Source organism: Megalops cyprinoides, chromosome 24 (genome assembly GCF_013368585.1).
Source record: "Megalops cyprinoides isolate fMegCyp1 chromosome 24, fMegCyp1.pri, whole genome shotgun sequence".
Lineage (NCBI taxonomy): Eukaryota > Metazoa > Chordata > Actinopteri > Elopiformes > Megalopidae > Megalops > Megalops cyprinoides.
The window spans coordinates 21,200,559-21,215,464 of record NC_050606.1 but is presented as its reverse complement, the minus strand read 5'-3'; the positions used below and the strand labels follow the sequence as shown (position 1 = coordinate 21,215,464).

General features: G+C 41.8%; 1 protein-coding gene across 2 annotated transcripts in view; it reads right to left on the bottom strand.

The window, feature by feature from the left end:
• LOC118771115 (microtubule cross-linking factor 1-like) overlaps nucleotides 1-14,906 on the bottom strand; it is a 56,474-nt gene that overhangs the window by 26,544 nt on the left and 15,024 nt on the right. For both annotated transcript variants that reach the window (XM_036518996.1, XM_036518995.1), the window contains exon 4: nucleotides 52-111. In XM_036518996.1, coding sequence (XP_036374889.1) covers nucleotides 52-111 — 60 coding nt within the window. The remainder of the gene's footprint in view (nucleotides 1-51; nucleotides 112-14,906) is intronic.

Genomic DNA, 14,906 nt, shown 5'->3' with positions numbered 1-14,906 from the left:
TTCACACTGCTCTATATTTCCTGCTGCAAAACAAGCGGCAAAACCGCCCACCTGCGACACCGATTTCTTCTCCTTAAACACTTCCCGGCTTCCTCTTCGCCGAAGCATGCTCTGTAACCAATAAAAAGGAGACATAAAATGAGTAGTCGAAACAAATCTGACCAAAGTAACTGGGTAAGTGTAAATGAATTCTTCATTCAATGTGCTGGCAACAAATCAACCACAGAAATGTATTTTGAATATTAGTAAATATTTAGATAAATAGTATAATTACTAAAATAACAAACGATACATATACCAACATAATACAAAATAATCGTCATATCCCAGTCATTTGTTGTCAGTGTACACAACCGTCTGGATTAGTGTGCCAATGAATTTTGATTAACAAGGATATACGCCTTTATTTATTTATTTTACCAGTAATTGAATTGAAGATGTTCACTTAGCCCAAAACAGACATTGTATTCTACACAGCGTTCTTACACAATGGACATTAGGCATAATCAGGATAGGGCAGAAGGCGTGCTGGGTTTAGCAGCTCGCCATGCTAGCTCGAGAACTTTTTGTTGGAACAACAGCGCAGATCGCATGAGAATTAATCTGTAAAATGCCATTACATAACACCGAATGCATCCGATTACAGCAGAAGCGTTTTCGGTATGGCGTGGAACACAGCTTGCTATCTGACCTTTATTACTGACGCTATGTTTATCTTTAAACGGCAATCTCGTGGTAAATCACTTTCCCCCATATTCCAGCATATTGCGATCTAGTGTTTTTTTTTTTGTAAACAAGCAACATAATGCTGGGGACTTCGTTTAATTTCAAACTTATGGTTGTCTGTATAGAATATGTAAGACTCTACAAATGTATAGTATTAATGTACAGTTCCGTTATTATGAAGCTCTGTAACACCTTGTAAACCTAATGTTGGCTAAAACCTGATGTATCACTTTATGCAAACCAGAATTATACAAGACTTTGAATTTCCATCATAGCCAGACAGCAATGACAGAAAACGTGGATTTTTAATTTTTAAAATTGTTCTCATTTGAAAGATTAGACAATGAGCACTGATAGAACGGCACCCCAGAAAAGGAGCAACTCTTTCTAGCACGTGGCTGGGACGATGCAACAATGCTGCAAGCATGATTCTGACAATATACACCTTGTTTTGATGGTTCGCCAAATTCGTATTCGTTTCGTGTAAATGAAATATTTAGTTTCTTGCGGTACGTAATTTGAAAAGCCAATTCAGTCACTTCATTTTACAGCTTGGACTTAATTGCTCGTTGCTGAACTGAAGATGGACAGAAAGCGCATAGTAAATGCTCCTCTGTGCACCTGAAGGGCTTTTGCGACGTTCTTCGAGATAAAATAGGATAATTCAATTCAGTTCAATCATAAAAAATAAATCCACTGGGGTGTTTCAGCGCACAAAGCGCTATCCTATGGCCAAAACGCGAAAATCCTTCCCAAGGGCTGTTTACACAGAACGGGATTTGTACAGACCTTTTTTTTTCCTCAGGAGCAGATTGCAGAGTTATTTAAAGGATCAGATGATCATTTATTTACCGGGTCTTCATGTACGGCGCCGTGAGTTTTAAATAGACAGTTCCGACTGTGCTAGTATAGTTGTGGTCAGACAACATCGTTTGCAAGAACCTTTCGCCCTTCTAAGACATTGTGTAGGATTTCCATGCAGAACATAACGTCCAAGGAACATTTAAGCAATATTTGGGCCAAAATTAATCTCACCACATTTCGCTGTGCCCTTGACTTTGGATACTAAAATTCAGAAACTTTTTTTTATTTTCTTAGAGATTTTTTTTTCAATAATCTAAGCAATCATCAAAGTCAGAGCTCTGCAGCAAATGAAAAGTAAGACTATTTTCAGACTGAAAGCTAAAGAGAAAGGCCATTATGGTTACTAGTCCTCTGTAGCGAAATCTCTCTGTCCTGATGTCAATTTGGCATTGCAATTTCGCGATTGGCCCAATGGCTTTTTACTACCAGAGAAGTGGATTCTGAGCTGTAGAAGACCATAAGATGTTAAATGCAGCATTTAAAACGATGACTTCACCTGATGTTTTGGGAGAGCACTTCAGTAGGCCTGCAGGCACGCTTGAAACATTTATAGCAAGATGGAGGAAGAGAGTGACCTCTCCAGAGAGGACAGCAACTCATTTCCTGGCTGGTACACATATCATTGGATTCCCCCATAATCTGCACAGCCAATGAATAAATGTTGACTGCTTTTATTAATGTGATTTAACTCTGACATTACACACATCTCTGCAGAAGCCACATTCTTATATGAAGGCCCTACAGATACCAGAACAGAGCAGTAGAATGAGTCACAACAGATGATACAAATATACACAGACAGACAACCAACTGACAGTCCTCATCTGACACTTTATTCAACAAAATTATATTACACGGTAATATTTCTATGATTTCATATTCTTCCATCCTCTAGAGTATAATCTATGCCAAGAAGAAGCAACTGTTCAACTCCCTGACTTTACAGTTTGCCCTTAGCTACAATTAAAGATTAAAAGATAATGTCAGCCTTAAATCAAAAATGGAAAATTACCGTTCCACACTGAAGTTTCGTTTATATATGTGCAGAAGAAATCTCTTTATCCAGACAAAAGCCATGCTCTGATGTCACCATTTTTACCCTGCCAGTTGAATACTATATTTCGTATGTCCTGCAACAAGACAGTCTGCTGATCTCTGTATTTGCTTCTCAAAGTGTGTACAAGTGGCAGATGTTCCATTCAAGCCATCTACTTCTTTAAGCGGCCAGATTCAATTAATGTTTTTCCTTAAATTTGACTAACAAATAAATGCAGTTCTTACTCTTAAAAAAAATACAATTGCTTCCATCAGTTTTTTGAGACTGCTGGGTTGGCCAAAATCTGTGGAGAAGAAGAAAAACTAGACTGGCCCTCAGTTGAGAGCCGCATTTAAGGGCAAATGTTCGTTTGAATCCAGGCATAAGTCTTCACATTGTTTCTGTCTGCCTCCAATCCTCTCAATGAACCATGAAGCCGTGTCCCTTCTGCCGGTTAGCATGTGGCTAGCCATCTGGTGAAATGGATATAAATACAAAATCCACACAGTAAGGCGCAAACCAGCTTAGTGTACGAAGAGATGACTCTGTACACAGCTTATCCAAGCATTTGGAGAGCGCATCGATGCATGTATGTAATCAAATATATTTTTAACTAATAAGTAACAACAGCTCGTATCAGCAGAAGTAATTCTCAACAAAGAGAAGGAAAGGTGAAGCAGTGGATTCTGGGTTCAGAATCAGGATGATTTCAAATAAGATTAAGTGCCTTATTCGATTAAATAGGAAGAATTTACACATGGGAATTGATTAAAATAAAAAGAGATGACATTTTCAATTTGAGAATTTTGGTGAAGCTCCACTTAATGAAATTCCATTTCTGTAAATTTCAAATGATCACGATTTTGCCTCCTGACGTTATAGAAGAATATCACTTACGCATTATGCTTTTGGCTCAGACTGAAAACAGGATTTCCCAAGGCAACAGGAAGTGGTGTGTAGGGAATTGTTTTTGGATTTATTTGCTGTATTTTATCTTTTAGTCAAAATTAAGGACAGACTGCAAAGACAGAGGACTGAAACTCCCTTCATTTCCACTTGAGGACATCCATTGAATATTTAGCCATTTTCCCCTACCTTATGACTGTGAGGCCTGAACCCCTAAAACTACATTGCCTGCCTCAGAGACAAACAAGAGCATTGCAGTGTTCTGACAATGTGCCATTCACATTATATCCAGCGCCTTATAATCCTCATGTAATAACAAACCTTCGCTGATTTAAAGCCAAATACTGGCGCATGGAGATGACAAAATAACACCCGGGGGATGATGTCAAACATGCACCTTCTGCTTTTATGGAAGCAGTGCTCGCTGGGCTGTGGCAGGCATTTCCACACTCCCTCTGTGCTCTCTCTTTTACTGCTTCAAAGGACTGCAGGTCTGGGCGCATCTACATTCAGTGTTCTGTTCCTCTCCTGCCTACCCCCCCCCCCCCCCCCCAATCGCTCACTCCTGGCTCTCTGTCTCTCTCAAATTTAAATTGTGCGCTTTGTCGGTATGACTTCATAACATTCAGTACAGCCAATATAATAATAATAATATAATAATGAAATATCCTATAGAGCAATTATTTTCTCTGTGCCTTCACAATAGATAATTGTTTAAATAATTGTTTAAATGGATGGCTCTATTTCAGATATATTTATAGCAAAAATACAGTATCTATTATTGTTCCTGAAAGAAACTTTAATTGTATATGTTTATATTTAGACATATATGTGTGGATTTCATATTTGTCACACAATGGTTGATGTGCAGTACATTTCATAGGGGAGATTGCCTATGTGAGCCAGTGGTGTGGTGCTCTACATGTCTGACATCCATTACAATACAAGCTCAGACAGACTGCATCTTTCTCATTTGGAAAGTGCACGTGACCGGCAAAATTTTTTACAGCAGGACAAACATCACACCATTCACATGTTAAACATGCTGAATCAGTTTTAATACCAAAGCATTCACATGTCACACATGTAGTGTGTCTTTCAGGGACCCGCTGCCCTTGTACACTGCAGTGTGTTCACTGGTTCTGTGGGGAAGAATGACAGTATCAGTGTGATGATGTGGTTGTTTTGGATGGTGAACAGAGAGTTGAGGCGCTCTGTTATTACAGGAGAACATTTTGGGAGAGTTTGACTCCTGAGCAACAAAGCCCCAGTAATCTTATTAAGCCACTGTTATCTTCCCCAGCGCACACAAACAGAGCATGCAGCCACACTGCTATCCATTTCACCTGCATGGTGGACTGGGCAGAAGTGTGTGTGTGTGTGTGTGTGTGTGGTGTTTAGGACAGCACTGCAGTTCCGGTCCCTGTAGACGTCTCTTGTCTGTGTCACACAGCCGGTCAGCCTCCCTCACAAATGCCTGTAATTCTTGCCCTGGTGACAGGGGTAAGCTCTCCAGGGAGAGACAGGATTAGGGCTCTCATACAAAGCTCATATGCCAGCTCCTCCTCCTAACAGCTCCCTGTACCATGAACACACACATACACCCAAACACACACACACATACTCCCACACACCCAGGAACACACACACACACACACACGAGGATGCACACACAGACACACGTGCACACACATTGTCACAGTGGGACAGTCTCACACTCTGAAGATGCTCATCATCTCCTCCACAAATGCAGGTACAAAATCACAAACTAAAAAGAAAGACCTGATGAGGCTTTTGGCAAACTGACAAGCCTGACAGAGGCCAGGCAGACCTGACATGTCACTGGTGCATTCCTATGTAAACTACTGCAGCTGATCCCACATCAGAGTCAGGCCTAAGTCAGCTATGGTGTGACCCCTTATGAAACACATAATACATCAAAATGCACATTCAGATAGGACATCCAAAATATGAGAAATACATGTTTAATACAGTTTCAAACCCTGATTCATTTTACAAAATGTAATCATTATTGCAAAGTATGTGATTCTATGCACAAGTTGCAGATTTCAGTTTTAACTGAAACAGATTTCATTTTACTATATATTGTCTATAATTATGCCTGAAATTACGACAGAGAAATTTTATAATAGTGCAATACTAACTGTGCAGAATATTCTGACATTTATTTGCAATATATGCCCTAAATTGTCTGTTGAACACATGGCTTTTTCATAAAAGTACCCGATGTCCTGGGAAACGGGAACATGCCCCTGTTTGGACTTCCTCCAAGTGCCTTCTATTGCACCCACAGTAAAGCTGTCTCTCCCTCCCTGTAACCCCTCGTGGATAAACGCAGCGTAACTACAGTCGTTTAATCTCACAGGCTGGCGCTGACCCGGGGGGTGTACCATTAGCGCCAGCTGGGCCCGCCTGGGACCCGCCTTAGTACAGAGCTTAGCGCTGTGATCAGTGTGCGAAATACCCAGTGGCAATCGGGGGGGCGCCCTACCCATACCTACCAACATTTAGGTTTCAAAATATGGGAGGTTTTTTCAGTGGGGGGGGGGGGGGGGGTTTGGATAGTAAATAAATAAGTAAATAAACAATTGTAGTGTGTGAATTGTGCTTCATAGACGATCTGGCAACTTGGGTAACATCGTCAGACAAACATACGGATCTGTGTGTGACGATTATTCAAAATAAAGTTTGCCATGCAAATTACGGGAGTTCCCAGGGAGAAACACCTGCGCACGTCTTTTGACCACAACTTTTGAATCATTGCAATGAAAAGCAAATACATTATTTGGTGTTTATGCTTCATGCAAAGCGGGATGTAATGTCAGCCCTATGTTGGAGACAATGCAGAAATTTGTTGTGATTTCAAAACCAGATTACTTGAAAACGTTTTGTCACACAGAGAAACTAGAATCACCATCAGGGTAAGTTCTGCTGTTTATTTTGATGTGCGGTACGTTGTGAAGCGATAAGAACTTTGTGACTTATTCAACCGAGAAGCAGGAGTGTGAAAATGGGTGAAGAAATTAGTAAAGATATTAGTAAAGATATAGTAAAGAAGTATGATCTGTCTTCATAACGTGATTACTTCAGTATGTACAAATATGTAACTAGCAGCATCATTTCAAAGCTCCGGTTCTTCTTGTGATGTGTGTTTATTTATGCAATGATGAGTTCATGAGTAATTCAAACAAGAGTAATGGGTGTGTAGATAGACACAGCTGTATGCAGATTTTAATGATTAAATTTGATGTAAATTCAAGATTATTTTTCTTGCCAACACTTTGTCGCATAAGACAAGCAACTACCATTGTTAGCGAGGAATACTTCGTGAGCAATTCACCCGAGAAAAAGGGATCTGCATTTGGACGCAGGCTGCGTCAGCCGGACTTTAAGAGTTGACATTTTTAGTGACAATTGCAAGTGATAAATAATTTTTTACAGATTTTTCCAGAGACCCCCCAAAGTTTTGCTGTTGAGGCTGCCAGGGGGTCTCAAGTGTCAATCAAGACCCAAGACCCCCTGTATTTCACACCCTGGCTGGCTAGAACCCCGCTTGGTACCCCAGGGAGAAATGCTGTAGTGACACTGGAAGCCAGGCTACATCCTCAGGGCTGTCACAGAACGCTCTGCTGTTGGTGGTCTTAAACCCCCCCACCACACCATTATTGATAATTAAGATCATTCTGGGTGGGATTGTTGTGTGGGGGCTGATCTTTCTGCAAGCGCTCCCGCTCTCCCCAAACCGCCAATTACCCAATCCACTAAATGCACAGTCATTACGCCTAATTGAAACTAACAGCTGATCCGAGACATCTAAACTAAGTGTAGCACAGGGAAGACTCGGGGGAACACTCTGGAGATGTGCGGTGACACCACGAGTTACACAGCGCCCCTCCCAAAGTGCCAGATTCTGACTCCCTCTCTCTCCTTCTCCCTCCCTCCCTCCCTCTCTCTCTCTCCTCTCTCCCTCCCTCCCTCCCTCCCTCCCTCTCTCCCTCTCTCCCTCTCTCTCTCTCCACAGTGTGTGACGGAGTGTGGGAGTGCCAGCTCTGGGGAGGATGACATCATGCCAACAGTGGCTCTGTGAGTGAACCGGCAGGATTCTTCGAGTTCTCGAGGGGTTAGTCATGAGACCAGCAGAAAGGGGGGAAGCATGCACCAGAAGAAATGCTCGCGGTCTGATCAGTTGATCAGTGACCTTTTGTGCCAGTTTGATGTTTGTGAACAAACATGCCCCCCCCCCCCCTCAATCTCAGCTCCAGCTCATTGAAAAACACACACTGGCCAGCTAAAGACCTAATCTCAATACACTTTCATGCTGTGTAACAAGATATATGTAATCTGACATATTAACATTATTGTGTATATATAATAAGATTACTGCATTTCATTGTCTTGATTCATCCATATAGTAATCTGTCAGGGTAGAATGGATAGTGTATTATAGCACAGCACTGCATAGCATAAACACTGTGGATAGAGTTGAGCATGGTGTGGTTTGGTCTTATATGTGGCTGTCTGTATGGGAGCCTAAATATAACCCAGGCTGGGTGTATGAGACTCTGCTACCTTGTTTGTGGTGCCTCTAAAACTGCTCTGTTGAATACTTCAGTTAGTGATGCTGATGGTGATGTTACAGCTAGTCCTGGGGCAACAGGAGGATGGCCTGCATGTAGGGAGCACCAGGCAGGGACAGCCTTACCAACCCCAGTCATAAGCACTGATCAATTGTACTGGAAGTTCTTCCAGAATTAAAAAAAAAAAAACTTACTCTGCAGAACTCCATAACAGCAAAACAATGGGAATCAACAAATGTTCATATTATTCCAATTCTCAGTTTACCTGGTGTATTTGTATGTGTGTGATATAATATGTAATTACTAAAAATTTTATTTTCTTGTTAAAAGAAAATAATTTTTTTTTCTTATTTTCTTGTTATTTTCTTCTTACTGAAGATTATGACTGCCATAAATTCCAAACCTTGCGTAATGTCTAGTTTACACGCATGCAAACTGAAGGTTTCCTTGTGGCTTACTGATGACTTCACCCACTGAAAGGGCTGCAATAAACAGAGCACGTTCTAAAGGGCTAAAGAGCGAGAACAGTTAGCTCCACACAATCAGCCTCATTAGCGGCCCATTCATCTGGGCACGTGCGTGTGTGCGTATGGCTGTCTGTATGTGTGTGTGCCTGTATGCCTGCCCGTGTGTGTATGGCTATCTGTATGTCTGTTTGTGTGTGTGTGTGAGGGAGAGATAGAGCCTGTTGGTGTTGTTATGGTTACAGGGAGGGTAAACAGTGGGAGACTTGTCTGAAATTAATCAGGAAGGTCAGGCCAGTCCTGGCTGCTTGAGAGCAAAACAGCAGCTGAGTAAAGGCTGGGCACAGTCAGCACTCCAGTCACAGCCGTAAACATGGCCATTCAACGTCTATTCTTTTCCAAATGCAATTTATTTCATAACAGGACTGTAATGGCCATGTTTTCCCCCTTCTTACTCTATTACATTGTGCTCAGTCTGTGTACTGTATGCTTAGGTTTCTTCCTCCTTTACCTAGGTCATGTGACATCATGAAACCTGACACTATGGAAGTAATGCCTCTATGGCAATGAAAAGGGTCACACCAGGCAGGAGTAACGTGGCCATCGGTCACTGAATGTCTGATAAATGTAAAGCACTATTCAACAGCGTATAAGCTTCCATTTTTTAACTGATGCCTTGCATGCCCATATATGGTAAAATATGGCAGCTGTGTAGCATTGTGGTAAGGTTCCTCCCATGGGCTCTGGGCTAATCTATTCCTAGTTGAGTCAGTTGGGAGGGACTCAGCTAAGGTGGGTGTTAGCGCAGTAGCAAAAGATGCTCGCACTCTCTTCTTTCTGAAAATATGAAATCCAAAATATATGAAATACACATGTCAAAACCTGATACATATATTAGACGTTATCCATTTAATTTTTTGCATATATCAAACAACATGTTTTAGGTTTGCAACAACATTCTATAGTATCTGCATAAAATTATCCTACATTGATGACACTGATGACATCTGATAATATATTTTGACATACATCTAAAACATACCTGAGGTTATTCAGTTCTGTATTTTGTATATGTTATGCTGTGGCAGTGTAGCATAGTGGTAAAGTGCAGGGGTTGTAACCAAAAGATTGCCAGTTCAATTCCCCACTGGGGCACTACTGCTGTACCCTTGGGCAAGGTACACAATTGCCTCAGTAAATATCCAGCTGTATAAATTGAAAAAAACTTATATAAGGCGAGCGTCTGCTAAATGACAATCTAATGTAATGCACTTCTGTGCCAATGTTGTTAGCCCGGTGTGCAAGTCATAGTCACTAAATAAGAATTCATAGCAAAGATCCTCCTCCCTGTCTCTACACCAACAAATCAGAAGTCTCCCGGACCTTCGCCCCTCCCACTTGCTGTCAAATACCGCCTTGAACAGCTGACACCTGCCCTCACTGTGATTGGCTGCAGGCATGGCATTAGTATGGGCTGTACTTGGGAGGTATTAAAGAAACTGCTAACTGTACAGGTTCAGTAAGTGCACTGGACCGGGAACCATATCATCAAGTCCAAGTCCAGGGCTGACAGCGCCCTGGCTCGATAAAGGCAGCACAATAACGATAACCCCAGGAGCACATTATTATTGAGAGAAAAAGACAAGGTGAAAAAAGCATAAGAAACACTTTAAACTCCACTCAAGATGAAAACAAACGATTATTAACGTCACAAATAAAAGGGCAGCTATCCAAAGAAGAAAATGGTTCACAAGCTATAGCAGGTGGTGATCTCGAGGGGAATACTGAAGATGCGCATATCTGAAAAACTAAACTCCCCCCAGGCGTGAAACCTGCTTAATGTGCACACCCTCTCCGCTGCGGACCTGACCAAATCCATCACCGGTTCCGTTAGGAACTGCGCGTCGCACACTCGGAACTCCCGGTGACTGATCCCGGAACACGGACTCGGTGCTGACGGTGCTTTAAGCGGGCTTTGCAATTTCATCGAGCCGCCGTCAGCGCTGCTGAGAGCGAACAGGGACGCAGAAGAGGCGCATCGATCTTCTCTTTACCAGCCTCTCGCAGAGTGGCACTAGCTGCACACTTTCATCCCGTGAAGTCGGTTCGATTTCACCAGGCAGATTAACCAGTTCAGAAAGATCAAGACACATATACATCGTGAAATGTTCTTTACTGCCTCTTTTGTAATGCAACATCCAAGGGTCTGACATATTTCAACATGACCCCCCCCAAAGACCGATTATCATAAGCATTGTTTTTTCCATATTTCATTTAATTTGTAAGGACATATCTGGATGAATTAAATGTTTCATATCATACATTGAAACATACAGAAGATATTGCTATTAGAGGCTAACCTCATAATCAACATCAAATTCAAACAAAACAAAATAAAAAACGCAACAATATGTAATAACAACAGCCGCATAATTTACAATAAGAGCACAATGTTACTTTCCTCTACTTTCATCCCAACTAAAAGGATGCATTAGGATCCTTGCAATCTGATGCTTTGGTCAGATTTTTGTCGCAAATTTGAACGTCTAATTAAATTCAAAGCGATTTCATCAGTCAAAGCTCATTAGCGCTGAACGCAGAGGCAGAGATTTTATATGCAAGAGAACGGGTACTTCAGCTAAGCTTTAATTAAAGAAAATACTTCAAGACAGCTTTCTCTTATTTAAAGGAAAAAAGGAAGCTTGGAGTACGAGAGATAACCACCGTAACTCATTTATCAAAGAGAGAGATTTTGAGTGCTTTCATACCCATCAAATGACGCATAAGTATATATCGCTTCTATTACTGTGATCAGTACATCAGCTCCACTAAACTACCCAACATGTATTAGTTATGAGAGAGAACTTTGAAGTTTTTCTTTCAATCAGTGTTATAGAACTGTACTTCGCAGCCCATGTAAATTGCAAAAGTAATACAAGCTAAAATATAAATTCCAAATACTTAAGGAATATATTTGTACATGTACATGTAAAAACACACTTCGCATCTACACATATTAAAAAATATATTCATCACTCTCAGTTTAAATTTAAATTGCATATATTATGAAATTACATACGTTGTAAATTTCCTGTTGTATGTGTGCCACATTTGTGTAGTTTTGATAAATGATATATTTCTTAAATATTATTTTACCTTCAAAAAGCACACATTCATGCATTCACTCCCTCACTCATTCACCCACTGGCCCACAAATGCACACACAGAGCAAAGAAATGTACAGTGGCTAACCAGGGTCTGAGGCTAATAAACTGGAAATGCCTGGAGATGCAAGAGCATATTCCCGGGAACCCCATAGAATGCAGAATTTGCAGGACACCTCCTACTAACACACAGAAAACAATGGTTGTCTATATATTGACACACGTTGCTTTTTTCATGAGTAAGAGAGCACCCATAATATATTTTATTGTTAAATTACAGTGCATCAAAGAGAACGGCAATGAAAAGTCTGCTTTGATCTTTAACAGGGTTAATATCTCTCACAGGTACTAACTAGGCTAATGCTACTAGCTGGGAAGTGGAGCAGGCGGAAGTAAAGTGAGCACATACTAATCTTGTTTGTCCGTAAACTGCAAATGGTCTCCTTGGATTTTAACAGCAGCCTCCATACCATCAGCCCATTAATTCCACACCACCTCCCCTGATGCATGGAATTCCATTTTAATAAGATCAGAAGACTGTCGTTTCCTCTCTCTGCTAACATATTGAACGGTTTCCTGTCCAATGCAGAGACTGAGGATGATTAAAGACAGTTTAAAGAGAGAGGAGGAGCGGTCAGGGAACACTTAACCGGATGCTGTGGTGTAGGTATGTGAGCTGTCATCAACAACCTGCTAATACACTGTCACTGCACCTGTGTTTGCACATTAGAGGTTTGATTCAGTCTAGACCCCTGGTGTGGTGCTCTCTGGTAAAGGGACTCAGTGAGAAGAAAAGGCTGAAAATCAGCTCATTAATCACCTTTATCTGGACTACCTCAGTGAGGAAATGAGAACATTTTCCATTAGTGAGTTGAGGATTTTCTACAACAATAAGTACTATGGAAATAAAAAAGTAACGATTTATACAATGATACAAGAGCTGAATCAACCTGTAGACATGAAGAGAGTGGAGGAACATACATCTTTGAGGAAAAGAATAAGCCTGCAGTGTTTTAATTATCATCTGTTTGCCTAGCATATGCACTTTTCCAGTACGAGTAGCGTAGCTCATATTTTACCTGTTTGCAGAGGGAGGTAATCCAATACAATCCAGGCATCCTGCTCCAGGGTACATTGGCTATGCTAACCTGGGATTTGAACCCATAGCCTCTCTGTTACAAGCCTGATTTCCTCATCGTTACTCAATGCTGCCACCATCAAGTTGTTATCAGTGAGTGATCCACTGCTCCTTCAATCGGTACTGGCTTGCCTGCAGTGCAAACTTGTAGTGTGTAAAAGGAGCGCTGGCTCCAGGCAGCTCCTTCTGAGGACTGCATGCTGCTTCAGCCCTGTCTATATGGCCAGGGATTCATGGTGACGAATTAAGGTTTTTACTCACCTCAAAGTCATTGAATGAAATATATGAGAAGATTTTGTAATTTCTTAAAAATGTACAAATTCTCTCATGAAGCTAGGGTAATTCTATTCACAAAGCACATAATTCACGCTAGATTTAGATATTCTCCAGCACGTGCATGCAGTTACATTTGAAATTGCCAATAATACATACCTTTGTAATATACTGCATATATTTGACTCACTATAAACGTTATATGTCCTTATTATTTTTTAAATGCACTTCTTCCAGTGAAAATTAACATGGAGGGCACTCCTCTGTCTGTGAAGAAACCCAGCTTTATGCTGCCACAGATGCGGCTTCTAGTAAGGTTATTCCTCTGTGGCAAGGTACTGCTAATGACCGACAGCAGTACTAATCTAGCAGCAGTGCAAGGCAGCATGCTCCGACCTCGGCTTCCTGTCAGCCCAGCATGCCTTTCTGCCTTTCTTCATCTCAAAGGACTGAAGAGCGCTGCAACCCTCCACAGAGCTGTCATTACAGTGCATGGGAGTACACTGTAGCGAAATCACAGCCTTGGAACGGACACAGCACACCTGAATTGACTGGCACTCTCTCTGAGCTCCCTGAAATCAATGGCTCCGGAGTCAACTTCATTTTCCTGCACAGTTCCCCGAGCCTGACATAACATTTTCCAAAGGCCCGTGTTCTATGAGGAGGAGAGGGGCTGAGGGCCATGAGCAGAATCTATAACGGCACGGGCGGGCGTCAGGTGGGGTGGGGGGTTACACCTCCACAGCGGAGACGGGGAGTCAATAATTCTCCGCCTGGGAAAACTTTACATGGGAAAACAAGAGAACCAACATGCACCAACATATCTCTGAACCTGCTCATAAATCAGACGCATAAACATTTGCGGAAGAATTTTGGTGTTGACTTCTTGGAGGGTCTCAATTAAGACTCCATTCCTGGAGGGCTTCACAGATCAAGCTGTTTGCTCTGACCTCTTTTGCGAATTGGTGAACCGAGCCAGATCATTTGCGCATCTTGATATTTTCACTGGGTTTCATGTTCCCATGCCTTCTCCTGCAGGAAATCACACCTCAGGACCAGGCCACCGACATCCGCTCCCTAAAGCAAAGACACACTCACAGTGTCACACACACAATGGACACAGGAAGCAATACTCCAGAGAAGAAAAAATTATTTTTCAAAAGGACTGGATTCTGACATACCAGCTCCCTCTCTCCAACACTGCCCTACACAACCCATACATTTACATTTAGTCATTCTGCATGTCTGCCCATCAGTCCATATGCTGTCCAACCAAATGCCAGGGGTGGAGCTCACCCCGCTACAGGAGACTGTTGCGATATGCTGTCATAAGAGGAAGCTCGAAACAGCGTGGACCCTTTCTGGAATCTCTCCGGTGTCCTTGCACCCTCAGGTGCGTAATCAGTATCATAACATGGCCTGGTGGAGTGAGTGCGCTCAAACAACAAGCACAGCGGGACAGAGGCACCCAAGGTGCTAATAACCCCCAGGAAAACAGCTAACTGTCCTCGAATAAATGCAAGTGATGGAGAGACCAGAATCTGCTCTGAAGGCCACGGCACCACATTATTGTTTTACAATTTAAATAAATGTATGGCACATTTAAATTTCAGCTGTTTTTGACCAGTCACATCCACACAGATGTTTTTTTCAAGGTTATTGAAAATAAAGCCAATTTACAGTATGCAAACAATTTACGTTATGCACTTTGGTCAAGGGCACAGCAGTGGCATCTAG